The 26,789-nt window shown below is 39.6% G+C and overlaps 2 protein-coding genes across 6 annotated transcripts in view; both read right to left on the bottom strand.

Moving 5' to 3' along the window:
- Positions 1–1,908: 1,908 nt before the first annotated feature.
- Positions 1,909–12,358, bottom strand: LOC307135377 (uncharacterized protein). 2 transcript variants are annotated; one of them, XM_079831766.1, is made up of 3 exons: positions 11,877–12,323; positions 11,235–11,271; positions 2,497–4,284 (listed from the first exon to the last, which is right to left on the bottom strand). In XM_079831766.1, the coding sequence occupies exons 2-3, from the start codon at positions 11,269–11,271 to the stop codon at positions 3,614–3,616; spliced, it is 708 nt and encodes a 235-aa protein (XP_079687892.1). In that variant the 5' UTR covers positions 11,877–12,323; the 3' UTR covers positions 2,497–3,613. The 2 variants fall into 2 exon arrangements, with proteins under 2 accessions (XP_079687891.1, XP_079687892.1); XM_079831765.1 differs by lacking the exon at positions 11,235–11,271 and having other exon boundaries at positions 1,909–4,284; positions 11,877–12,358.
- Positions 12,351–26,789, bottom strand: part of rock2b (rho-associated, coiled-coil containing protein kinase 2b) — a 41,532-nt gene continuing 27,093 nt past the window's right edge. The window contains exons 23-34 of one of the 4 annotated variants that reach the window (XM_079831741.1): positions 26,450–26,543; positions 26,248–26,342; positions 25,885–26,067; positions 25,608–25,779; positions 23,016–23,216; positions 20,276–20,343; positions 20,104–20,192; positions 17,694–17,772; positions 17,335–17,599; positions 16,418–16,694; positions 13,836–13,932; positions 12,750–13,473 (exon numbers count right to left, since the gene is read on the bottom strand). In XM_079831741.1, coding sequence (XP_079687867.1) covers positions 13,848–13,932; positions 16,418–16,694; positions 17,335–17,599; positions 17,694–17,772; positions 20,104–20,192; positions 20,276–20,343; positions 23,016–23,216; positions 25,608–25,779; positions 25,885–26,067; positions 26,248–26,342; positions 26,450–26,543 — 1,608 coding nt within the window. In that variant the 3' untranslated portion in view covers positions 12,750–13,473; positions 13,836–13,847. Of the gene's footprint in view, positions 13,474–13,835; positions 13,933–16,417; positions 16,695–17,334; positions 17,600–17,693; positions 17,773–20,103; positions 20,193–20,275; positions 20,344–23,015; positions 23,217–25,607; positions 25,780–25,884; positions 26,068–26,247; positions 26,343–26,449; positions 26,544–26,789 lie in introns of all 4 variants that reach the window. The other 3 variants (XM_079831742.1, XM_079831743.1, XM_079831744.1) reach the window with 3 other exon arrangements.

Here is a 26,789-nt window from a genome sequence, read left to right as displayed (position 1 = left end):
GGCGGGCGAGTTGGGACAAACGGCGGGAGCGTAGACCACCTTGTTTGTTGATGTACGCAACGGCCGTCGTGCTGTCCGTCCGGACCAGAACATACTTGTCTTTGAGCGACCCTTTGAGGCGGCTGAGAGCAAGACGAACTGCCAGCAACTCTAGGCAATTGATATGCCATTGCAGTTGGGGCCCCGTCCACAGACCCGATACTGCAAGCCCGTTGTACGTGGCCCCCCAACCCGTGGGTGAGGCATCCGTGGAGACAACATGATGCCTGGACACTTGTTCTAGAGGCACTCCTGCCCGTAGAAATGAAGGGTCTGACCACGGGGTGAGAGTTTGGCGGCATCTCGGCGTCACTTGGACACGGAGGGACCCGCTGTGCCACGCCCATCTCGGGACTCGGTCGTGTAGCCAGTGCTGAAGCGGTCTCATATGGAGCAGCCCTAGCGGCGTTACTGCGGCTGCTGCTGCCATATGCCCCAGGAGCCTCTGAAAATGTTTCAGTGGAACCGCTGTACTGCGTTTGAGCGTACTCAAGCAGCTCAGCACCGACTGGACACACTCCTCTGTGAGGCACGCAGTCATGGTGACCGAGTCGATCTCCATCCCGAGAAAAGAGATCCTCTGTACGGGACAGAGTTTGCTCTTCTCCCAGTTGACCCGAAGACCCAACTGGCTGAGGTGCCGGAGCACCATGTCCCTGTGTTCGCACAACTGCTCCCGTGACTGGGCAAGAATCAGCCAGTCGTCGAGATAGTTGAGGATGCGAACACCACGCTCTCTCATGGGAGCAATGGCCGCCTCCGCGACTTTCGTGAAGACACGGGGCGACAGGGACAGCCCGAAGGGCAGGACTTTGTACTGGTATGCCCGTCCGTCGAAAGTAAAGCGTAGAAACGGTCTGTGTCGAGGGAGAATCGAGACATGAAAGTACACGTCCTTCAGGTCGATCGCTGCAAACCAATCCTGAGGACGGATGCATCTGAAGATGCGTTTCTGGGTTAACATTCGGAACGGCATCCTGTGGAGGGAGCGGTTCAGGTAACGCAGGTCCAGGATCGATCGTAACCCGCCACCTTTCTTGGGTACAATGAAGTACGGGCTGTAGAACCCGGACTTCATATCGGCTGGAGGGACCGGCTTTATCGCGTCCTTCGCCAGTAGGACAGCGATCTCCGCCCGAAGCACGGGGGCATCCACCCACGCAATAGACGTGAAGTGAACGCCCCCGAACTTGGGCGGACGCCGGGCGAACTGAATCGCAAGCCGAGTCTGATGGCACAGATGACCCAGCGAGACGGGCTGGGGAGCGCTAGCCAGGCCCCCAGACCGAACAAGCGGGGTCATCGGTACCACAGACGTACCCGCAGCAGGGCAGCGAGGCGGAATGCAGGGACCCCAGGACGACATGGGAGTGGTCCGTGTAGGGGTCTGGGTCTGACACACGACCTGCATCCGCTGAGGGGGTGCGCGAGTGTGGGAAGGCCGCTTGAGTGCGTTCCCACAGCCGGCACCCCTTGCTGGCGATTTGGAGAGGCACCAGAGGCTGACAAGGCATGGGAGCGTTGTACACCGCCCAGCGCGCTCTCCAAATGAAGGAGGGGCTGAGCGTGGCAAGGCTTTGTGGCGTTGCACACGGTCTGCCTCACCTCCTTCCTCAGCGGGGAACAAGAGCGGCGAGGCATAGCGTCGCGCACTGTCGTCCACACACCGCTGAGAAGAGGGGAATGAGAGTGGCGAGGCTTGTAGCGTCACACACTGCCATTCTCGCCCTCTTGTGGGGAGGGGAATGAGGGCGGCGAGGCTTGTAGCGTCACACGCTGCCATTCCTGAACTCCTGAGACCCAGAGATATTGGAACTGTTCTTCTCTTTTTTTTTTCTTTTTTTTATATATATATATATATATATATTTGGGTACCACTGGCTGTTTTTAACCCCAGTGGCGGAACAGAATTACTAATGGTTTTTACCCGGCCCTCCTCCGGGGGAAGAACAGTCCCAAACCAAATCCGGGTCAATGGTGTTTCTGGACATCGTCTAGCCAAGGGCCAGCGCTGTGCGCAGCTCAACCTCGGCTGAGAACTACCCTCATGCCCTAAGCAGGGCGGAGGTGGCCTGCCAGTGGCACTGCCACCCCACCGATGAGGGTAGTGAGAGAGAGGAAAACTTTATACAGATTATGGCCCTATTGGTGTTCCATATTTTGCCACCAATAGTTCCATAATGCAAAAGCCTTCCAACGCACATCCGGGAAAGGCAAGAGGCAGGCAAGGCGAATTATGCGTTGCACTATGCCTCAGCCACCCGGGAAAGCATGGCTATCGAGCATGAATCGGATTCAGCAAGAGCGCCCACTATTATAGTGGGAATCTCAGCATCATCTTCATTTTCAACACATAACAGCCCTCTCTCCGATTCAGCGATTGACATCTGTCCTCTGCTAGAGCCCCAAACGAAACGCTAGGTCCTTTTGTTTTTATTATTTATTTATTTATTTTTTAGGACCAGCAATCCCATCTGTAAGCTACCGGCAGACATGTGAGACAGTGGGCGTGGCCGTGAGACGGCACACGGCGCGCTGAACACTCAAACCCTCACGCGGAAGGCGAGATGACCAGCGCGTCGACGTGGTCCCGTTCCCCTGAGAGAACACGGATCACCCACGAACACAGTCTCAACATGTTTATGCGAGAGGGATCGTGGCCGTCAGGACAGGAAACAACCGCATCCAGAAACGCACGAGTGGAATGACGTCTTGAAAAAGACGCAGTGTCACACCCGTGTTGCTCTTTTTGTGAGGAAACGCTCTTTTAAGAGAGTGCTGAAGCACCCAGGGAAACCGCGGCAACACACAGGGGATAGTGCAGCCTGTGTTTGCACTCAAAGAATGGAACGCCCACCGATACCAACAGATTGCTGTGATAACAGCAGTTTGTTCCTTCTAGCAGCTTGAGTTCGCGGTCCCGCTGGAAAGCGCCGTCACACCAGCACACGATCCTCTTCTCTGTTCTGATGAATTCTCTTTCGCTGAAAAGACAGGAAAGCAGTCTCTGCAACTTCAAACGCCGGTTCGGCTCCGAAGTGAATGACGTCAGTGCGGTGCTCTCGCTTCCCGTTTATACCCGCGGCGCGGGGCGGAGCGCGAGATGCAAATCTCGCACGGCAATTGTTCATTGGCCTGTTCTTAAGTTCTCGAAGCTGATAGGGGCTCTCTGAAGTGATCCCAATTCGTCGGTTATTACCGACGTACGTCGTAGTGACCGACTGAAAGGGAACCATTTTTAGTGTGAAGAATATATTAAATAATGATATGGGGGAAAATCCATTATAAAGAATTGAACTGTGCAATTGAAATCTTGGGCATTTTTAATCATTAAAAAGGAAACATTTAAGACAATAAAAGAAAAGATTTAAGCCATCATGAAATATTAATGTCTATATGAAATTGCATGGAGTAAAATAAATGTTTTCCACTCGATACAAAATATTCAGTTTCAATAGTATATTTCCTCCCCGAAGTTATTGTATTATAATTTTGCAAAGCGATTTTAAAGTTTTAAGATCTCATAGTTTTTAATTTAATGAAGTTTCAGTGAATGTGATGACTGGTAACTTTATTATGATTCCCTTTGCTCCTTGATCCCAAGCTCTGTGGCAGAAATTTCAGTGATGTTTCTACCTCTCATGTGTTCAGGTGTTTGACAAGTGATTTTATCGTGATGAAAAAGCCTTTTTTCGTTCATATGCAGCCAGTGCCATAGATATTCCAAACTAGAGTTACAGTGCCATGGATTACCAGACAACACAGCATACACAAGTCCATCCAACATACCTGGAGTCAAGCTTTGCAGGTAGTTGTTTCCGAGGTCAAGGAAAACAAGCTTGTCCTGCTTAAGGAAGAGTTCTGCAGGAAGTCTTGCCAAACGATTGCCGCTCAAGAACATCTGCTGAAGGTTTGGGTTACCACTGAAGGCTAATGGATCTATAGACGTCAGTCTGTTGTTTTCCAGGTACAGAGCCTCAAGCTTGGACAGAGAGGTCAGAGCTCCAGGAGTCAGTTCCTCCAGCTGGTTATTTTTGAAGTCTAAGCTCTCAAGATTGCTGAGCCTTTGCAGGAAAGCCACAGGTAACTGGGTGAATCTGTTAGATGACAAGTCCAACATCTGGAGGGAGCTGTTTTCAGGCAGACAGTCTGCATCTACTTCGGAGAGCAGGTTACCCGAGAGTGTGAGCTCCACCAGAGGAGAATGATGAAACACTCGCGACGATAAAGATGTCAGATTGTTACCTATGGGTAGGAGTAGGAGCATTAGCATATTATTATTACATGTATAAACACGAACAAGAGTGCTGTTGTTCGCGTCACAACAATGCTGATATTCAACATCACGATTGCAAATGTGAAATTGCGTTTGTACAAACAGTTACTTTGTCCATTTTTGCTAATTTCAAAAAATCCTGTAAAAAAAAGTCCAAGCAAAATTCACCTTATTGGTGGTTAATTCTAAAATGTTCATTAATACATTTTCATATTTATTTTGTCTTGTCTTTTTAATTTTAAGCTAAAACATGCTTGCACTCCAATGATGGGAATAACGGCGTTATAAATAACGCCGTTACTAACGGCATTACTTTTTCCAGTAATGAGTAATCTAATTGATTACTCTTCTCATCTTAATAACGCCGTTACCGTTACTGCCAAAAATGTGGCGCGTTACTATAACTGATGAAGCTGTTTTTTTTTTTTTTTCATCAGACCAACTAGATCTCTGAGCGAGAGGCAAATATTTTTTTTTTACTGTTCTTCCTTGGTTAGTGGGCAGAGCACGAGACAAGCGCATACATTCTGACGATTGGCTGAGGTAGAGTACAATTTAAATTGTAAGCCAATCAGAGGTAGAGTTGGGCAGGTGTTCGAAAGCACGCATAGTAGTGATGGGCATTCGGCTCTTTTGACTCAGCTCACTGAAAAGAGCCGGCTCTTTTGGCTCACAAACGGCTCTTTAAATGACTTTGACTATAATATTTCAATTTTTATGACATAATTATTTAATTTCTATAGGCTAAATTTGTAAAAAAATAGAGTCGACTCTTCAGATATGCGAGCAATTCACCTTATGCGACGTTCACCTAAAAGAGCCGGCTCTTAGAGTCGGCTCATTCGCGAATCGCGAACGAGTCGATCCATCATTACTAACGGTCATTCGCGAACGACCCATCATTACATTAGTAATGCTCATGAATTGCGAACGACTCATCATAATAACGCATAGTCAGACAGGACAGGGGCCTGTTTCAGAAAGGAGGTTCAACCAACTCTGAGTTTAAACCTGAACTCTGAGTTGACTTACTCTGAGATGGGAAACTCTGAGTTTTGGGTTTCAGAGCAGCTGAATTGAGGTAGTTCAATCAACTCTGAGTAGACTGACTCTGAGTTAAGCTCATGCATTCCAACTATGAAAAGCCACGATCAATGGAGCTCCGAAATTACGATTCACCATGGCAACAGCACCCAACAAAAAGACTTTTGCATACTTCCGGGTCAATACACAAGTTTAATTCTTAATTATTTTAATTAAGTTTAATTTTCATGGTATCCAAAAGGCAAACAAAGAATGTGGCAGCAGCTAAAAAAAACAAAAAAAAAAACATAATTCAATCAGGAAAAGCTTTAAGCATAAAATGTTCATGGGTGTAGGTTTAATGACTTTACAAACATTTGACATATTAAATAAATATCATTCAGTGTCCAATGTCCAGCAGCTTTTCCCACATAGACCCTTTTCACAGACTGTGATGACGTGTTTTAATGGTCATCAATATCGTAAATCCTGCAACGTTTTTTGTATTATTATTTTTTTATGTATGTACATTTATAACACTAATACTTTGTATTATATTACTTTTGCATCAAATTACAAAAATCAAGTTACCGCTGCTGTGAGAGTGTTTCTAATACAGCGTCTATGGGAGTTGATGGTGAAAATTAACATCTTTCTCTCTTTTCACTGGAGTTATCAATCTCACTTTAATTTTTCCATCTTTTTGAAAGTTGTGAAATCACTATTGTGGAGTTTTTCTTTTGCTATTTGAGCAAATGGAGACACAGAAATATATATTTAATTTATTCTCTCATTCACCGCTATAAGAGTTAACCCAACTATGACGACTTCAGCTTCGGAAACCCAGAAATGTGAAAAGGGTCTATGCTCTTTTCACATAATGAAATGTTCTCTGATCCCACCGGTTACATTTATTAATCAGGGTAATGACATTATTGACTTCTACTCAGGCCAGCCAAAACTCCAGCACCACTGACAGATGAAGAGGAGATGGAGGAAGAATATTAACACCCAACAGGAAAAAGAATAAAGTATTTGTAGGAAATAAAGATGACTATAAAAATGTAAATAAATGTATTTAACAGCTGTGGTGGTGGTTATGGCATATATCTTGTACTACCATCTGGCAGCATCCTTCCATTCCATACAGTAATCAGTTTTCAGAAAGTGTGATGATGGGTATATGAGTGTCATAAATGCGTCCAACCACTGGAAATCCTAAAGGAAATTCGAATTATTAGGTTACTTCTAGAGGATTATCAAGTGAACGTCAGGATCCTGTATAAAAGGACATGCCATTTTTGTTAGTTTGACAGTGTCCTCATGATGAAAATATGAGCAATGAATGTTCCTGCAAAGAATGCTTTTCTTACTTTGTATTTTTGTCAAGTGGCAGAAAATGTAATTTGTTTTAAGTAAACTTTGCTTACTTTAGATTTAGATTAAATTTATAATTTTTTTTATATTTATACTTGAAATACGACCAAAATACTCAGTAAGAAAAGCATTTGTGGTGTTTGAATGAATGAATAAAGTATTTAAACACTGCTGGTGCTTTGAAAAGGGGAGGAGACTGAAAGAAACTCTGGGTTTACCAAAGAAAACCTGCTCCTGACCAGGTTAGGTTCACAGAGTAAGTTACCCTGGTAACTGACTCTGAGTATAAGTTACCTCTCTTTCAGAAACGGGCTTGGCTTACCCTGCTTTCTCGGGTTTGACATACCTCCCATTCTGAAACAGAAAACCCAGAGTTTCCCTTATTTCAGGGTTAACCTACTCAGAGTTTTCACTTAACCTCCTTTCTGAAACGGGCCCCAGGACACACAAGAAGGAACAACACAAGCCAGTCAGTCAACGAGAGACAGGTATGGCGACGAGCCCAAATAATCCAAAAGTAGCCTTCTCTAAATGGAAGTATAGACATTACTTTTTCCTTCAAGAAATTAAAGGAACGAATGTAATCGTGAAATGCACATTATGCCCTGGGCAAAAGTGCCTATCCACGTCAGTGTCAAGTAATTCAAACTTACTCAAACATGTTAATTCTTTTTGGTATATTGCTTAACAAGCTTAATTTAATTTTGCCCAGCTGTGGCCTGTTGAGGGGCAATAAATATCAAAAGTTCCAAAACATCTATTGTGTTATTTGCATTGATCCACTATATAAACATAATATCTACATACATGGCATTTGATTGGAGGCTAGTCTCACTTTGTCCCACAGCAAAACATTTTTTAGATGTGTACATATGTTTCATGTTTCTTTTAATAATGTATTGTATTAAGTGTCCATTTCATTATAATATTCAGATTTATCATAAATAATTGAACATGCACATGTATTTTAAGTTCCGTTAAAGAGGGGTAGAGGTGGGGTCACATTTGAGCATTTAAAAATTAATTTTACTTGAAAGTAACGCAACAGTTACTTTCTTAAGTAACTAGTTACTTTTAAAATTTGTAACTGAGTAACTAATTTAGTTACTTTTTGGAAGAAGTAACTAGTAACTGTAACTAATTACTTTTTTAAAGTAACTTGCCCAACACTGTTGCACTCTGATTTTGCTGTAAACATATAAAGTATACCTTCCTGCAAAATCAGTGTTTTTAAAGAATTATTCAGTATTCAGTTAATCAAAAAGTGCCCCTATTATGCTATTTTAAAGGCGCCTAATTTTGTTTTGGAAGTCTCCTACAACAGGTTTACATGCATCAAAAGTCAAAAAACAGTTTAATTATCTCATACTGCTGCACATCACCACCACAGTGTTCAATGATTCCCAAACGACTCACTGAATGAATCAGTCTCTCTTCATCCCTCCTTACCCTGCTCTGTTTGCCCCAGTCTGTTACGATTGGTCTACCGCATACAGCGCGTGTCGGAAGCTAAATGCCCAGTACCATAACTGAAATTTAGCTCCGGACTCTCTCTAACCCACTGGAAAGACAGTTAGGATGATGTCGATTTTACCTTCCGAACGCGAGTTTGATGATGAAACATTGGAAGAACTAGTTATTCAACCCGAAACTCCATCGCAAGGATGACTTGAGCAGGACGTTTCTCAGTGATACACTACTCATTTTGAGGTAGGGTAGAGTGGGGGAAAACGCCCCCTTTAAAGGGGCACTTCAGCACTTATTAACAATAATATATACTCACCTAAAGGATTATTAGGAACACCTGTTCAATTTCTCATTGATGCAATTATCTTATCAACCAATCACATGGCAGTTGCTTCAATGCATTTAGGGGTGTGGTCCTGGTCAAGACAATCTCCTGAACTCCAAACTGAATGTCAGAATGGGAAAGAAAGGTTATTTAAGCAATTTTGAGCGTGGCATGGTTGTTGGTGCCATACGGGCCGGTCTGAGTATTTCACAATCTGCTCGGTTACTGGGATTTTCACGCACAACCATTTCTAGGGTTTACAAAGAATGGTGTGAAAAGGGAAAAACATCCAGTAAGCGGCAGTCCTGTGGGCGAAAATGCCTTGTTGATGCTAGAGGTCAGAGGAGAATGGGCCGACTGATTCAAGCTGATAGAAGAGCAACTTTGACTGAAATAACCACTCGTTACAACTGAGGTATGCAGCAAAGCATTTGTGAAGCCACAACACGCACAACCTTGAGGCGGATGGGCTACAACAGCAGAAGACCCCACCGGGTCCCACTCATCTCCACTACAAATAGGAAAAAGAGGCTACAATTTGCACGAGCTCACCAAAATTGGACAGTTGAAGACTGGAAAAATGTTGCCTGGTCTGATGAGTCTCGATTTCTGTTGAGACATTCAGATGGTAGAGTCAGAATTCGGCGTAAACAGAATGAGAACATGGATCCATCATGCCTTGTTACCACTGTGCAGGCTGGTGGTGGTGGTGTAATGGTGTGGGGGATGTTTTCTTGGCACACTTTAGGCCCCTTAGTGCCAATTGGGCATCGTTTAAATGCCACGGCCTAGCTGAGCATTGTTTCTGACCATGTCCATCCCTTTATGACCACAATGTACCCATCCTCTGATGGCTACTTCCAGCAGGATAATGAACCATGTCACAAAGCTCGAATCATTTCAAATTGGTTTCTTGAACATGACAATGAGTTCACTGTACTAAAATGGCCCCCACAGTCACCAGATCTCAACCCAATAGAGCATCTTTGGGATGTGGTGGAACGGGAGCTTCGTGCCCTGGATGTGCATCCCACAAATCTCCATCAACTGCAAGATGCTATCCTATCAATATGGGCCAACATTTCTAAAGAATGCTTTCAGCCCCTTGTTGAATCAATGCCACGTAGAATTAAGGCAGTTCTGAAGGCGAAAGGGGGTCAAACACAGTATTAGTATGGTGTTCCTAATAATCCTGTAGGTGAGTGTATATATTATGTACACTATTATGGCGCCAAAATTGTTGCTGCATACCCCTCTGGCACTGGGTAGTTGCGCCCCTGGGCAGAACATATTCTTCTGTCTAATAAAGGCAGGAATCTCGAGATTCTCAGCGATGCGCCTCATGTGGGCAGGGCTTATATGCTCAGAGAATGGACACTGCACTAGTGATACAAAACACACAGATCTGTTACGTCCCAGTAACAAGCTCCTATATTTCGCAGTAGGTTCATTTAGATTAATAATAACGGCGGGTAATAGGCTTGCTGCAATAGTCTATGTTACCGGTGTTCAAGCATAACACCGGTTACATCACTTGCCCACTGTGGCACCGCCCCCACCATTTTTTAAAAATATTTTATAGCCTAGTAGTACAAATTTTAGTTCCATTAGAGAACAGATTAACTACAATTAAAAACCGAACGCGCAGCGTGAGCCGAATGAGAGTGGCAGCACATCAGCAGCAGGAGTCAGATTTCATTCATCACGAGAGTGAGAAGCTGAATAACAAGATGATTGGTTTCAAAGCAAAATGTAAAAGCGCCTATTCAAGGGAGTTTGTCATTGTACTGTTTTGTTGTTGTGTTTTTCATTAAGAATAATAGGCTGATGAACCCACCAGTCAAGAAACCCGCCCCGATTTGGCAAACCAAAAGTAAAATGCACACAGCTGCACTCGGCCACACAATGCACAAGCACTGTAACGGGATGGTGAGGGAAAATGTTCTTACTGTCACATCCCTAATGGGTAAAAAGGCTAATACATTTGGATTCTATTATTCTATTTTCCACAATGTCAAACAAACACAGCTTCACCCAAAATGCAAGCTCAGGCAATGCATGCGCTTCTTCCATAAGGTCACGCAGTTGTGCACCCTAGACAGAGAATACTCAGTTGCAGGGAACACTTAGGCTAAGAAGCAGGAAAATATATTTATTAAGTATAACAAGGTTGGGTTCCTATTTAACTGTCCATCCTATTAGTAAAAAATTTGGGCATTTTTTTCTTGGAGTTTTGATGAGCTTTTGGGCTGGAAATCGTTGACCCAATCTGACATGGGAGTCAGTGATTTGAATGAATGGTTTGAGAAAATGCATCAATGACTCAATGCCTTCCTGGCTGAATGAGTCAGTGTTTTGAACAAGGTTTTGAAAATTATTCAATAACAAATCGCATGATTCATCAATGTAAATTCAGTGATTCAATGATTCGCTTTAAATTCGAAATATCATACTCCCAGTTTTTACCATTTCAGAAATAGAAGTAGCATAATGCTAGTATGATATTATCCATCTCCAAACAATTCGCTACTGAATAAATCAGTGGTTTTGAATGAATAATTCACAAAGACTCACTTGATTAGTTCCTCAGATTTTTGAGCAATCCATGATACTCAGACAATAACTTGTCACCATCTAACTTACCGGTGTAACAATTTAATCGGAAGAGTCCCCACTATTAAAGGGTTAGTTCACCCAAAAATGAAAATTCTGTCATTAATTACTTACCCTCATGTCGTTCGACACCCGTAAGACCTCCGTTCATCTTCGGAACAGAAATGAAGATTTTAGTTGAAATCTGATGGCTCTGAAAGGCCTCCATTGGCACAATGGCACGGTTCACTCTCAAGACCCTTAAAAGGTACTAAAGACGTCGTTACAAAGTCCATCTCACTACAGTGGTTCTAAAATAACTTTATGAATCGGTGACAATAGTTTTTGTGCGCAAAAAACCCTAAATAACGACTTACATAGTGATGACGATTTCAAAACAAGGCATCATGAAGCTTCGAAGCGTTATGAATCAGCGAGTCGAATCAGCAGTTTGAATCGTCAAATTTCAGCAGTTTGGCGGTTTGACACGCGATCCGAATCATGATTCGGCTCATTGATTCATAACGCTTCGAAGCTTCATGATGCCTTGTTTTGAAATCGTCATCACTATGTAAGTCGTTATTTAGGGTTTTTGTGCGCACAAAAACTATTCTCGCCGATTTATAAAGTTATTTTAGAACCACTGTAGTGAGATGGACTTTGTAACGTCGTCTTTAGTACCTTTTAAGGGTCTTGAGAGTGAACCGTGCCATTGTGCCAATGGAGGCCTTTCAGAGCCATCAGATTTAAACTAAACTAAGTAAACACACACATTACCTGTCAGGTCAAGGATGTGAAGTTTTGACAGGCCCTTAAGCAGGTCCGCAGGTAATGTAAGCAGCTGGTTTCGGATCAGACTGAGCTGCCTCATTTGAGGGAAGATCTTCAGGTCATCAGATGTTATGGTGCTTAAATTGCTGAAGCAGACATGTGTAGTGTTACCCAGGAAGGCCTTACTGGGTAACTGCGTGAAGTTAACGTAACAAATGACTCCGACCTCATCAGATCTTAAGGCGCGTCTGCATTTTCCTGGGTGCAAAACTCCACCAACAGTAAAGCAGTTCAGTAGCCCTGCAACTGTTAGAAAATAATAGCTGTGCATATCTATGACAAGACGCAGCAAAAATAAGAATATAAGGAGAATCCTGGTAGTAACCTCAGTCTTAATCTTGAACTTTTTTGTCTTGTAGAATTGATTCTGCTTTTATAACCCGAATCACATATATTTGTCAACATGCAAACAAGGATTTTCCAGGTCCACGTGGTTCAAACTCTTGTGCAACAGTGGACTTTTATTAATCAATTTTTGTCAATCATTTACAACAATAAAAAGCATGCGTTTTTAACCCTTACTAAATGACAATAATGCCAACATCTGATATTTTCACTTTTTTTCCATTTCGTGTTAGTTTTATTTAAAAGCATGTCCTAATATTTCAGCATTTAAGTTACTCACCTGTACAGATATTGCAATCTATAATTGCTTTAACTAACAAGTAATGATGATTATGCTAAATGAAGACATTAATGAAACTTTTATCTACAATTTTCAACATTTCTGTGGGGACATGCACAGCCTGTAAATGTGTTTTTATATATATAAATATTACAGATGAGTTTGGATCATCACACATAGGGAGTCAGAGGTTTTCCATCAAATAAAGATTTTTTTTTATTAACATTTCTCAACAGTTTGTCACTGGCAACATGACAAAAAATACAGAAAATGTTTGGACCGTAGGTCATGATGTTCCACTATGCATACATTTTGTCTCATTTTTGTCACAGCATTTAATAAAATGTGCTACAAATTGCATCAGGTCTTCAATAATGCATATATTTTGAGCAGATAGTTCTGATAATATGTAATGCTCATAGAAAAGCAGTGTTGTTTGATATAATGCATGATAAAAATATAATCTGTGCCACTAAATGTGTTTTTCCTAACAAAAATAGATATAATACTTGAGTATATCAATTCAGATGATCATATAATTGCATAGCCTAAGTACATATTCTGTTTCAAACACACACACAGGCAAACTGACACAATTACTGACAACCTTGTAAGGAAGGAGATAAAAATAACCTCTGAAATTTTAAATGCTTTTACTTAAAAAAAAAAAAAAATGTATATTGTAATTGTATAATCCACAAAGACATAAAACACTCTTAAAATGACTTAAAATTGAAACTTCACCCTTTAGGTAATTTATGGCTTGTGCTGTATTAAATATTAGACTTCCCCAGTCATTTATACATGTGGAGTTTGGCACTTGGAAGTCCTGCAATTTGCCAAAATGAACACTATGACATTCTCTGCTTTCATAGTTCCCAGATTGATCATCATCGATCCGGCCTTCACCAAGGTTAGCTGAAATTAAGAGAGAGGAGAGATCATTGAGTACAAAACAAAAAAAAATCAAATATGGCAGACATATTGCATTCCATTTTCTATTCTACCACAAGCAACAGTTGACATCGCCACGGTTTTCAAATCCACCTTGTTCAAAGTAAGCCAGATGTTTTTATTTCAGCCAAACATGTACACACAAACATGCCCACTCATATAAGTGCATCAAACACATTGGCATATTGAAAAACTTTCCCTAGTTATAGTCCCACAAAGGGGAACAAAACACACTATTATTACCATACTTAAAAAAAACATCTTTTAAGCGATAGCATGAACACACAGACACAAATACATGCTAAGGCTCCACTGTGGTTACCCACAAGCTCAACTCCTCAGAAGTCTAATACATCGTCATCATCATCATCCATTTCAACCTCAAAAGACCAACCCCAGTCCTTCAGGCCCAACTCAAGCAATCTGGAACAAAGAGGAGTCATTCGGCCTCATGTACAATGTCATTGATGAAGTCAACATAAAAAAAAGATGTGGGAGTGACAGATGCTGCTATTATTGTAATATACAATTTTACCATGCCATTAAACCCTCATGATATTAATAAAAGTAATGGGATACTCGGTTGAAGTGTCGCACTTCGGTTAGAATAAGATTCCAATATTATTGAATTAAAAGACAGAGACTGCATCGTTAGTGGATGTTATTTTTATGTGTTAACACTCAAGCAAAGATGATTTCTGTTTCAGATGCATATAGAGAAGAGTACAGACAGCCAAACATCAGACAGCGAGGTTTTAAAGCTGGACAGGCAAGCAGAAAACCTGGTCTATAAGCAGTAATGTACTTACTGTCCACACATATGCACAAGGTGGGAAGGTGAAATGTCAAAGGTGAACAGGTCAGTGAAGAATGATACGGAGCATGGGGCCAGGGCTATAAAAGGTTAGCAGTATAATGTAAGCACTTCATAGCCAAGTCTAAACCAGGTCAACATATAACAGCACTAAAAACAGCAGCACCTACTTTAACCTTGATTAACGCAGTAGTTAACCCACAAATGAAAATGCTGCCATTATTTACTCCAGGGCCGTAACCAGATTAGACACTGAGGGGGACAAGTTCCCTTCCAATAATTAGAAATGGCCAAATTGTTCCCCCCATTATTTGAAATTCTTGCACTGCTCTGCTGCACTTCATCACGCAGCGCTCTGTATGTTGTTGTTAGGATGACAAAAAGATTTAAGTCACATTTTTAGTCTGGTCTGCCTTTGCGGTCTAAAAGCGCTCATCAATGTCAAAATGATTGAGAGAGCCAATCAAATCAAAGTAAGCCGAGTTTACCAGTCACAGAAGCAGAGCGCGAAGTCCAGCATGAAGCATCAGTATAGATGTTGAAAAAAAGTGAGGCAAGCGAAACATTTACAACTGTTTTGCGACTAAAATGTTAAACAACCGACAGTAACATCCAGTGATGCAAACTACTCAACTTTGTTTCTCAAATATGGCCGTTTGGAATAAAAAACTATGCATTTATGTGATTCATGTCATTCCTAACTGAGACAAGAAACGTTTCACTGCATTTTAGGCATACAAGTACATACAGTATGTGCATATTTTAATGCAAATTAATACAAATATTATTTGCAAATAGTTCAAAATGATAATTTCCCAACTAGAATTAGACCTAGAATTTCCTTCACTCTTCTGTTTCTATAGGCTTTATAAAAAAATTGGTCCCACCAATGTTCAGGACATGGTTACGGCCTTGATTTACTCTTTTTTACTCTCTTTTTATTCCAAACTGGTGTTATTTTGTCCCCATTGTAACAAACTCTGCTTTGTTTCAAAGTGACCGCAACTGCCAAGCTCTAAAGGCCTGTTCACACTAAAAACGATAACTATAAATATAACGATAATTATATTAGCGTTCACTCCAGTGAACTGTTATGTTATGCTTAAGCTCTTAAGCAGCATGGATTCTGACTGGCTGTCAATGTTTTTATCGTTCATCAGCTGGAAGAAAATCCTTCTGAAAGTGATACCAACGAAATTATTTCTCTGTGCCAGTACTGTTATACAGTAGTTGTGTATGGACTCTGCTATTCTTTTATATTTAGAACAATTTTAAAACTACATCTTTATCGTTATCATTATAGTTACCCTCCTTAGACGATAACTGTAACGATAAAAAAGGACAAAAAACACCTGCAAGTAGTCTATACAAGTTCATTTTTGGGTGAACTTTTCTTTTGATTTAGAAAATGCTTGTACATAAAGCGACTTAACAATAAGGAGCTATACAAATATAAGTGATTAATCATAAGAAGCAATGTCATTAGCAATGCAGAAAAACACATTTTGGAAAGATGAGCAGAAGAGTTCAAGCTAGAACAGAAGTGTAAGTAGGGAACAGTAAAGCTGATTTGAATGATTATAGAAAAGGCCTTTGTGTAAATGGTTATGAATTATGCATTCAAATGTTTTATGGAAGAGCTGTGTCATCAAAGGCTGATAAAAGATCAGCCTCTTCATACAAAATTGTTGTTTAACAAATGGCATGAGTAATCATATTAACAGAATTGTAATTAAAATATATACAGAATTCTTCCAGAACTTTTAAGAACTGTATGTTCTTCAATAAAAATAATAGTTATTGAAGAGAAAAATAAATAAATATATGATTAAAGATATGGATTCTTTTTCTCTTTTTTTAGCATTTTAATTAATTTAGATAATTAATATTAATTATAATAATTCATAATATATGAATTTGATAAGTCACCCTGCAGCTCACTTGGATGTTAGCTGAGGCCCCCTTGTTGAGAACTATCCTGCTTTAGAAGAAATACCCATGTTATAACCTCAAATGATGAAGTGTACATCCATGTAACATAACTCTGCCCGAGCTCCTTTTTATGAACTTGTTGATCTGTCAAGTGATTCTCACCTGGTCTTGGTTGAGGGCTGCTGTTTGGTGGAATGCCCTTTGACGGCTCCTCTGTGTGAAAGCCTGGGAGATGAATGTGCGGACAGATGAGGAGAGGGCACAGGGGACAGGCCAGTTGGTGACACCTCAGATGGGGGAGAGGCTATAGCAATGCTTGAGGAGTGGGCTGTAGGTTTACGTGGGACCCGCTTGAGTAATCGTTTGACCCATTTCTGCTGCTCTTCTGTTGAGTTGGTCAGCAGCAGTAGCTCTTTCGCAGTGGACATATCATAGTTCACTGGAGAGAAAAAAAAACAAAACGGGTTAGTTTCAACCAAAAGTACACAATGGGGATGTTCAAAAGTTCATGTTTAAATAAATAAACAAACTTTCTACAAAAAATGTTACGCAGCACAATTGTTTTCAACACCGACAATAATAAGAAATGTTTCTTGAGCACCAAATCAGCATATTAGAATGATTTCTGAAGGATAATGTGACACTGAAGACTGGAGTAATGATGCTGAAAATGTTTGCCATCACAGGAATAAATTACATTTTAAAATATATTAAAAAGAAAACAATAATTGTAGTGATTTTCAATTAAAATTGTAGTTAAGTTGTACTGTATTTTTTATCAAATAAATGCTGCCTTGGTCAGCATAATAAACTTATTTCAAAAACATTTTTAAAAATCTTACTTTTGAATGATAGTAAATTTAATTAAACAATATACAAATATTTTATAGCCACAATATATATATATATATATATATATATATATATATATATCTATAATGCAGTTATATATATGAAAATAATAATTTATTAAATTATTATTCTATATGTTAATATATAATCTCAAAATTCTAATGTGTTAAAAAACGACATTAATATAAATTTGAATTTGCAGTGATTTGTGAGGGTGACTTCCTGACCTCTGCAAGGAGCAAGGACCTCTTCCTTGCGATCTATGTGGTCTTTATGGCATTTGACTCGGCAACGCCTGCACTCCAGGGCTGGTGGGGGTTTAAAGACATGCCACAGAGGCCTTGGACATGCTTCACAGCTAGAGGGGAAGTGGTAAAGCGTGAGCACAAACTCATGACCTTTGTGTGGGATATACGACGACCTTTCAGCTCCTAATAAGGGGTCCACAGCAAGCTCCTCTTTCTTGCTCTCCCCCTCATTAGCATACAATATCTACAGACAGAACAGAAGAAGAAAACTGAGGTTTAAAAAGGTTAATATCAAAGCATGCTAAAACATTTCTCGCAGGACAAATTAGGCATGATACCTGGAAGATGCGTGGGATTTCTCTGGGATCTGCACGGTACACGTCTGTCTGAGTGACAGGTCTCACATGGAAGAGTTTGCTAAGAGGGGAAAAAGGAGGCATTCACAATAAATGGCTTATGCTGTGCAAGAGAGCAGTAAATGTTTGCACATTAAAATATATTGAGGCCTAAATTTTATATTTATGTAATTGAATCGCATTTAAAATTCCCATCCTTTTGGATTACAAAGTTTTAACATAAACTAATAGAGTGGTGCAGGGATGACGTATTTTTGTACGAGTTATCATCTTAGCATTTCCAGTTCCATCGTCCTGAAGTCAATGGGACTTTTGAATGTTTTTTTGGTTAAATACTTTAAATAATGTCTGAGGAGAAAACAAGCTCAAGATATTTTCACATTTTATTTACGATATAACATACCTCAGTAATACCCTTTTGTGTTTTTTTTAAAGCTTTTATTTGTCTTGTAAAAGGCGGTTTGCTAACAAGTGGCTAAACTACATCATTCAAACGCACTTCGTTGTGTTTAAAATCATGCTCTTGCAAACTATCATAACTCGAACTTTCAGGGGAAATGTTTTTAAATAAACACAAGCATGGTGATGTTGATGTCATGCGACTGCAGTGTAGTATGTGTGTTTATAGCTTTTGACTTCTGTCGATTGTATTTACTCTTCAAAATTCATTAAAAAGTTGTGTTCATTTGTGAAGATTATCGCGATGAACAGAACGTGTAAGAATCACAAGCATTTGTTAGTCACAGAACTTATTTTCTGCAATAATCCAAAAGCTAATGAAAAAGGTTTTTTGTCGAGGGAACAAGTGTGATACTAACTTCCTGTCCCCAAAATTCATCATCCCTGCACCACTGATAAAGTGATAATGTGATATATTTGTCAGTCATTTAGTCATTCTATAGCCTGATGTCGTCATACTCAGATTCTAGTCAGAATATGAGTCTGATATTGCTCCATGGGGGCGTGTTTCAACCGAACCAGAAGAGCACTCAATTGGATAGACCTACAACCAATCAGAGCAGCGGTGTACGTGACGTGTTGAGCGACGCATATTTATCAACAGAACTCAACTGCTGGAAGAAGTAGAAGAAGAAGATGAGTGTAAACGATCTTTGCCGGTGTTGTAAAAATTATTTAAGGATACATGTAGTACTTACCAACACGATCATCATTTTTGAGAGAAATAGTAAAGGTGAATGCATATACGAACAAGTTCTCCATTTAGTAAACAAATTCATCCCAAGCGCTCTTTGGAGACGTGGATGATTACGTTACTGTTGATCATCTGTCCAGCATCGTATAAAGCCCGCCCTGGCAATTTGATTGGTCTGAACAGCACTGGTTCGAGCATAGTTGCAAAGTTCGGCTGGCATCCAGGCTATTCTATAATAGTACTAATAAACTGAACTTGGTTTAAATACACAATAACCAAGTTTATATATTTATCATTAAATACATTTTTACTAACTGAATATATTGCTTGTTCCAAAGCTAGCCATATTTGAACCATGTTCATACTTTTTAACTGAACATTTTTTAATTGTTTACACAATGAACAGATAAAAATCAAATAGATGGAAAATATGATTATAATAATTAACTAAACATGCCATTTGTGCAGAAATCTTGCTTGGTTAATTTATGACTGATAAATATGCATCACATTAAGTTTATTAGTTTGTTAACTTAGCGTAAAATTAAGCATACGCCATTTATCTCATTAAACACATTCATTTTGTCATCATTTGCTATATCCAGCAAAGGAAACAATCAGAAAACTGTATTTTCTGCAAGCTTCAAGGATCATTGGAGACTCCAAAAGGACACCAAATAACCAAATATAAGAAGTCCATATAATTATATTATATAAAAATGTATACACACCTAAGCACCCATGAAAAAAAACATTACAGAAAAAAACGTTATAGAATTCACAGTGTATGGTATGCGTACAGAGCAACAACGTGATTATTTTCATTTTAGACGTCAAGCTGCAATATCGAACAGGACCACACAGAGACGCCAAAAACTCCTAAAGCAACCACTTTGACTGCAGAAACCTATGATTACTAAACACTACAACGTGCACATGACAAATCAAACATTATCCTTCCTGAGTGTGTGTGGAAACAACGCGAATGTACTGTGTGTCTGTACATGAATGCAGCGTGGGATCAGTGATCTAGAGCGCGCACACACGGTTTGTTCTTTGTGCATCAATATACCAGACTCACGCGCTTACTGTATGACTCCGGTAGGCCTACATCACCAACATTGCGCACTTCAGAAACAATCGCACAATACGGTTAATGGAAATTTTATATGCAATTAAAATACATAAATCTTAAATTTAGGCCAAGATATTTTTTTTATTTATGATTTCCAAACTCACTCTATGTCCAGAATCATGAAGGGGCTGGCCTGCTCTCTCTCTTGCTCTGAGTCATAAAACAGGATCTTCTTGCTGCTGACCACCACATACTGCAATTTACACAAAGATACACGCACAGATGTTCAGACAGGGTTTGTTGATGTGATGTGAGTGTGTATGTATAAACATTTACCTTCTTTTCCCATCCAAACCGTTTGGTGTTTTTGGTAGGCATTGAGAGCCATCCCTCAAGACTAGAATCTGTAGTTTAAAAAAACAACAACAAAAGAGTGTTTTACACATTACAGAGCCACACAGGTTTGATTATAACAAGCAGAACAAAGTTTTCTTTAACCCCTTAACTGTCACCCTCCTTTTTGAGAATAGACTCCAAACTTAAATGGTTGTAATTCAAGAATGCTTTGGAATATAGACCTTGTTTTAAAGAAGACACGTGGCAGATTATTGCTGAAGTGATACTTCCAAAAAATGAAAGTATGAAAAGTTATGGAAGTTAAAATTCTGTAAATCAAATGTACTGTACTAAATATTTTTTATTTTGTATAAAATATATATTTTACAAAATAATTTTAATCTAAAATTACTATAAAATCAAAGCCATATGTCTAACCAAGTTGTGCTCTAAATTTGAAGTTGAAATCACAAACATTTAATTTTGTTTAAGCGCTGTACCAAAAATAGCCCACATTCCGTTGAATTGTTTTGATTCATTCTGCTGTAACAAATTAATGCATTTCTGTCCAAATATCACCATCCCAAAAAAGTCACCAAATATGGAACCTTGAGACTTTCCGACGATATGCGTTTTGTCAAGATTAGTTGAAGTTTAAATTAAAAAGTTGCAATATGAAACCTGACACCGCCCACTAGGGGAGGAGCCCACTAAAAGCCCACCATACGTTTCCGTATGGTAACCATAGACTGTAAAAAAATACGGACGTAGTGTCCGTGACGTCATCCATAGGTTTTTGAAGAGCAGTTTTGAAGCCTCAAAGTTGGCCGTTGCCATCTTGGCAGCGCGTCATCACGCGTCACTCCCGGATAACAGAAAATGGGCAAAGAGGTGGGACGTGGGTTGAGCTGAGGTGACGTGATGACTAACAGACAGACAAACGGCAATACACCCGTCACTCAAAGTGGCCACGCCCTTAATTATGCAGAACTTTAAGGCTTTATATAATGTAAACGAATGAGTAATAAAATTCACCCCCCTCAAAGTTGTCATTAAGGGCAAAATTAGCCGTATAGACCAAAACCCCATTTTAACATGAGGCTCAATGAGATTCTGCTCCCTTTTGGAGCCTGTCCCTAGTGGTCAGTTGATGAATTGCAGTTTAAGTCACTTCCGTATTGGCTTCAAGAGAAACTGGAGGAGGTTGCCGCTTGATGGTAACGCAACATCCAATTTCAAAAGGGTTTTCACACGATTATTTTTGAGTTTGTAAGCTTTCGCATGATACCTAATTTATAATTATTACTAAATATGTGATATGAAAAAAAGCCGATTAAAAAAAGTGCCAAGCGTCCTGCTAGAAGGACAGTGACAGTTAAGGGGTTAAGCAATTTCAGAGCCCTCAGAAACATCTTTTCCAGGTGCAGAATGCAACCTGTACTAGAAGTCTCTTGGAATAAACAGGTTTTGCTCTCAGTAGTGTTAAAGGTGAAGTAAGTGATTTCTGAGAAACGCTGTTGAAAGTGGATCGGCCGAACACCGCAACACGCTTATGATGGGGGAGGAGAGAGAGTGAGCAAGAGGGAGATTTGAAGAAAGACTGTAGAAAGAGAGATGGCTGAGAGACTACTAAAGAGAAAAGGTCAGAGGAATATCACTGGAAAAAGAAGGGCTATGATCAGGCATGAGCTTTTAGACCCGCGTTAATATTAGGTCTCTCCAGCATTGGACAGCTTTTCTAAGGGGAAAGGCCTGTTTCTGCTTCATACGTTTCACAGAACCAAGATATGTTGCTGTTGTAATGTTAGCTCTAGTAACAGTTTTGAGTGTCATTGTCTGGAGCTGGTGTGCTGCTGGTGACTAACAACAAACTCTTGCTTGTATATACTCTTGTGTACTGTCTTCCTTGTCATTCGTTCGCTATCTTCGCTTTATTTTTCACAAAGCATTATTTTGCTTCACTTCAGCTATAATAGAGACATTCATTCCTGCATTGCATGTTCGTGCATTTTGGGGGCGGAGCAATGAAGGGAGGGGTGTATTTGTTTGGGCTGATTTCAAATATCAATAGTGTTTCTCAGAAATTGCTTACTGCACCTTTAATGGACTTTTATAAAACACACAAGGTGAGTAGTGTGATTATGTGCAAAATAATGTCACAACTAATGAGCATCACACCATGTGGGAAAGTGGCTGTGTTTCAAAACATAGTGCAGTGGTTCCCAACCTTTGTCTTACATACTCCAACAGCCCCATTAGGGCTTCATCATCTTCAATACAGAACTGTTGTAGAGCAGATATATTCTGCAACGAGCGTCATCTACACAATTAGCTCAACTCAATATTTGGTAACACTTTATTTTACAGGGTTCATGTTACATGTACTTACTTTAGAAATGACAGTAAATTATGCATAATTACAAGCAACTAAACCTAACCCCTTTCCTAAACCTAACCATATAGTAAGCACATATAGTTCATTAATATTACTCAGTACTTAAATGGCAAAAGATCAATATTTCCAAGTACTTCTAGGAACCTGCTTGGTGTATGTGTACACCTGGTTGGGAATCACTGACCTAGTGAGCTGCCAACCAAGACAGCATTTTTGGGCATTATAGGCTCATTTGAACATTAAGGCCAAAAACGCTGCCCAGGTGTTTAGTATTCAAACTCCACACTCAGTGTGAACGAGAGCAAGGGCCAGTATGCGTGCCAATTTGTTTCCATGCAGGGTCACCTGCAGACTCTTGTTCAATAGGCTTCTCATATGTCAGGGCAGGCCTTTGCCCCCACTCGTTCTCCTCATCCTCCTCTTCCTCTGAGTCGGAGTGGAAGCGAGGAGCGATCCGGCATGGCCGGGTATCAATACACACTGACTTGGAGCTCCGTTGGTATGTGAAGGACATAGACTCAGAGGTGTGGGAGTGTGTGATGCGCACTACACCGGCATCATAGTGAGTGGGAAGAAATGAAAGAAGATTGAGGAAAAGAAGCAAAAGGATGCATACATTTAGAAGTGAAAGAGTGTGAAAAGGAAAACGGGTAAAATAGAGGAAACAGAATAGGAGTTATGTGTATTGATTATGTTATGTGTTCTAGGGTCAGTGGATATTTGTGGGTATGAAACCAGACCTGTGCGAATTTGTATGGGGATAACCTTAATAAGACATTAAATTAAATGTAAATAGTATTAATATTTAAATTAAAAAAAATTTAATTAATGAAATGAATGAAAGAAAGAATACATAGATCAAATAAATTGATTAAATAGATAGATAAATAAAATAAATGACCAGTGATGAGAATTTTTGTTTGATTGATTCACCAGGGGCCTCATTTATAAACGTTGCGTACGCACAAAAGAAGGCGTACGCCGCTCTCTACGCAATAATTGGTATTTATAAAAAGCAAACTTGACGGGAAAATGTGCGGTCCTTCACGCAAGCTCTGACCCAGGCGTACGCACAAAAACGGGTGAAATGAGAAATGGCGACACCGTCGGCAGATGGAAGAAACACGTGAAAGTGTGTGAAACTGTAGACCGTTGTGTAAAAGAAATGGCTATGCCTCTCATAAATAACATTAAGACTTCACAAAGCAAGTCTTACAATGAACAGCCTACACGAACACCCGTTTGATCGATCTGCAGTGTAAAACAAACAAAAGCAAACGAAAATTACAACATAAATGCAAATTAACACATATTTGCAAAAAGAAAAGTGAAATATGTTCTGCAATAATATTGGCATGTTATGCATTGCAATTCATCCTCATAAATATGGTAAACAACGAAATAGCTAATGTACAAAACTGATATTCTCGTCAAGTGTCCGTCTGGCGGAGCAGATAGATGCAATTAGACAGATAGATAGATAATTAGGGAGATATATAGATAAATAGATAGATGTATTAATTGTCCACTGGGGAAAGTTGTTTTCATAGTAAAATTTCTTCATCAGCTACGTTCATGGTATTCATGCATATGCCTTTAGTTTTATTTTTGATAAAATGACGTATGTCTCAACCATTCAGAAAGCTGCAAGACATTACATTTGCACGGAACTATTTCCCATTTCCACGTAGATTATAACCGACATCTGTAGCTTGTCAGATTCAATTAAATGGATGGAAATAAAATGCCCATCTCAATGCGTAATGACGCACAATGGCTGATCTTGTGCTCTAGAAGATGTGGCGAATGGAAGGATTCGGAGTGAACGCATCTTCAGACAGCAAGAGGACACACTCTGGCGATGGAGCACTAGACGCTTTTTTGCCTCGACTTTGATGTCCGACCATTTCTTTTTTATTTCGGCGATAGTCCGAGGTTGTGAGGCTACAGCATTTACGGCGTCTGCAACCTTTTGCCACTCAAGTGTCTTTTTGGCATTAGTAATGCCCACACTGTGCCCTCCAAACAACACTTTTCTTCTCTTTTCAACCTCGCCAACGATAACTTCTACCTCACATTGAGTGAAGTTTCGTTTTTTTTTTATTTCCTCTCTGTGTTTGCCATGATTTCGCAACCTATGAATATTAACTTGTGGGCGTTTCACGGACTATTTATGGGCAAGTATGGGCGTGACATGAAGCCGCAAAAGCTGCGCTACATTTAGAATTGATTGTGATTTATTAAGGGAAAACTGCGTAGGATGTGCGTGCGCACGGTTTTATAAATCCGAATATTTCTGTGCGTACGCACGTCCTATGTTTCATCCGTACGCCAATTCTGACGCAAATCCTACGCAAAGTTTTATAAATGAGGCCCCAGGTGTTTTGAAGTTTGTTTTGAAGTAAATAAAGTTAATTAATTAAATGAATAAACTTTACCTCTGTAAATTTGTATAGGAACAGTCTTAATAAAACATTCAAATAAGTTTAAATTAAAGTCAATTAATAAAATGAATGAAATAATTAATAAATAGAATAAAATAAAAAAAATTGTGATTTATTCGCCAAGTGTTTTAAAGTTTGTTTAGAATTAAATAAAGTTACTTAATGAAATGATAGAATAAATAAATGACAAGTGATGACAATTGATTCGCCAAGTGTTTTTAAGTTTGTTTTAAAGTTATAATGGTTGCTTCTAAGAAAACAGTTCGTTTTTGAGGCATTATATTCTATAATTATATATTTATATTGTCTATTTTTTAATAACAGAATATATTTTATAGCCCCACACGGATTACATGGTGACAAAAATTACTATTTGGAGCTTTACTAAAAACATTTGGGGCTTAAGCTCACCCCGGCACTGATTATGGCACGTGAGTGATGATAAACACATTATGCGGTCCTGTGCTTGACGGGACGTAACCTGTATAGTTACCTGGATAAGCCTCTTCACCATCCAGGTCGTTTCCGGTGCTACTGATGCTGGTGGTGTCCAAAGAATGGATGCTCAGAGAAGTGATCTGACAGCGCAGACGCTCAATATCACTGTCTTTACTGTCCAGGGCCATCTGCATCTCCAGTCGGACCTGAGACTCCTCTGCTATTGTCTGCAAACAGAACAACACTTGTTCTGTGCTTTGTTTATTTATATATTATACGTAGACTGCTGAAGTGGTTACATTTCTTTTACATTCATATTTAATGTCACTTACTGCCTGCATATCATTCATTTCTCTCTGGAATTTGATGATGGTGTTGTTGAGTTTATCTTTCTCTGTGCGGAGCTGTAGCTGGAGCTGTCTGTTCTCCTTCTGCTTCCTGCGGATGTCACTGTTGTTACCTTGCTGTGGCCTGACATCAGTCTTCTTCATAACTTCTGCCAGCTTGTTTATAGCCTACAATACAGACATCTGATGTTATCGATGCTATATAGTATAGTATATGCTAGATGTTAGGACATGCTAGTAACACCAATTTTAAGCTATGAAAATAATGGAATAACATGTACATGTATAGTTACAAACCCTTGATTAAAATTCAATAAAACTTTAGTTAGAAGTTTCTCCCATACATACCTGAATCTTGAGGGTTTTCTCAGACTGTATTTGCTTCTCTAGGGACAGCGTCAAAGATTTCATCTGTTTCTCTTCTTCTTTGACCATCTCCAGCTCTGTGTATGCACATTTATAAATGTTAAAGCACATATTTTAGCATATATGTACATTACAACGTCAATCCATTCATATTTTATAATATTAACTTCAGCAAAATACTCACTTTGCTGTAGGTGTTTGAACTTATTGTTGAGCTCTTCTTTCTCATTAGCCAGGTTGGCAACATCTGCAGTGAGTGTGCGGTTTGATTCTTCCAGCTTATATTATGTAGAAGATTAAATTAAAATGAATGAATGTTTATGTTGTGTGGACACATATACACTGCCGTTCAAAAGTTTTTGATCGGTAAGATTTGTAATGTTTTTAGAAGAAGTCTCGTGCTCACCAACGCTACATTTATTTGATTAAAAATACAAAAATATCATTGTGAAATATTATTAAAATGTAAAATAATTTTTTTCTATTTGAAAAAATGTAATTTATTAAAATGTAATTTATTTATG

This window comes from Gobio gobio (assembly GCF_949357685.1).
Source record: "Gobio gobio genome assembly, chromosome: 12".
In the NCBI taxonomy this organism is placed as follows: Eukaryota; Metazoa; Chordata; class Actinopteri; order Cypriniformes; family Gobionidae; genus Gobio; species Gobio gobio.
This window is presented reverse-complemented; position numbering and strand designations above follow the sequence as displayed.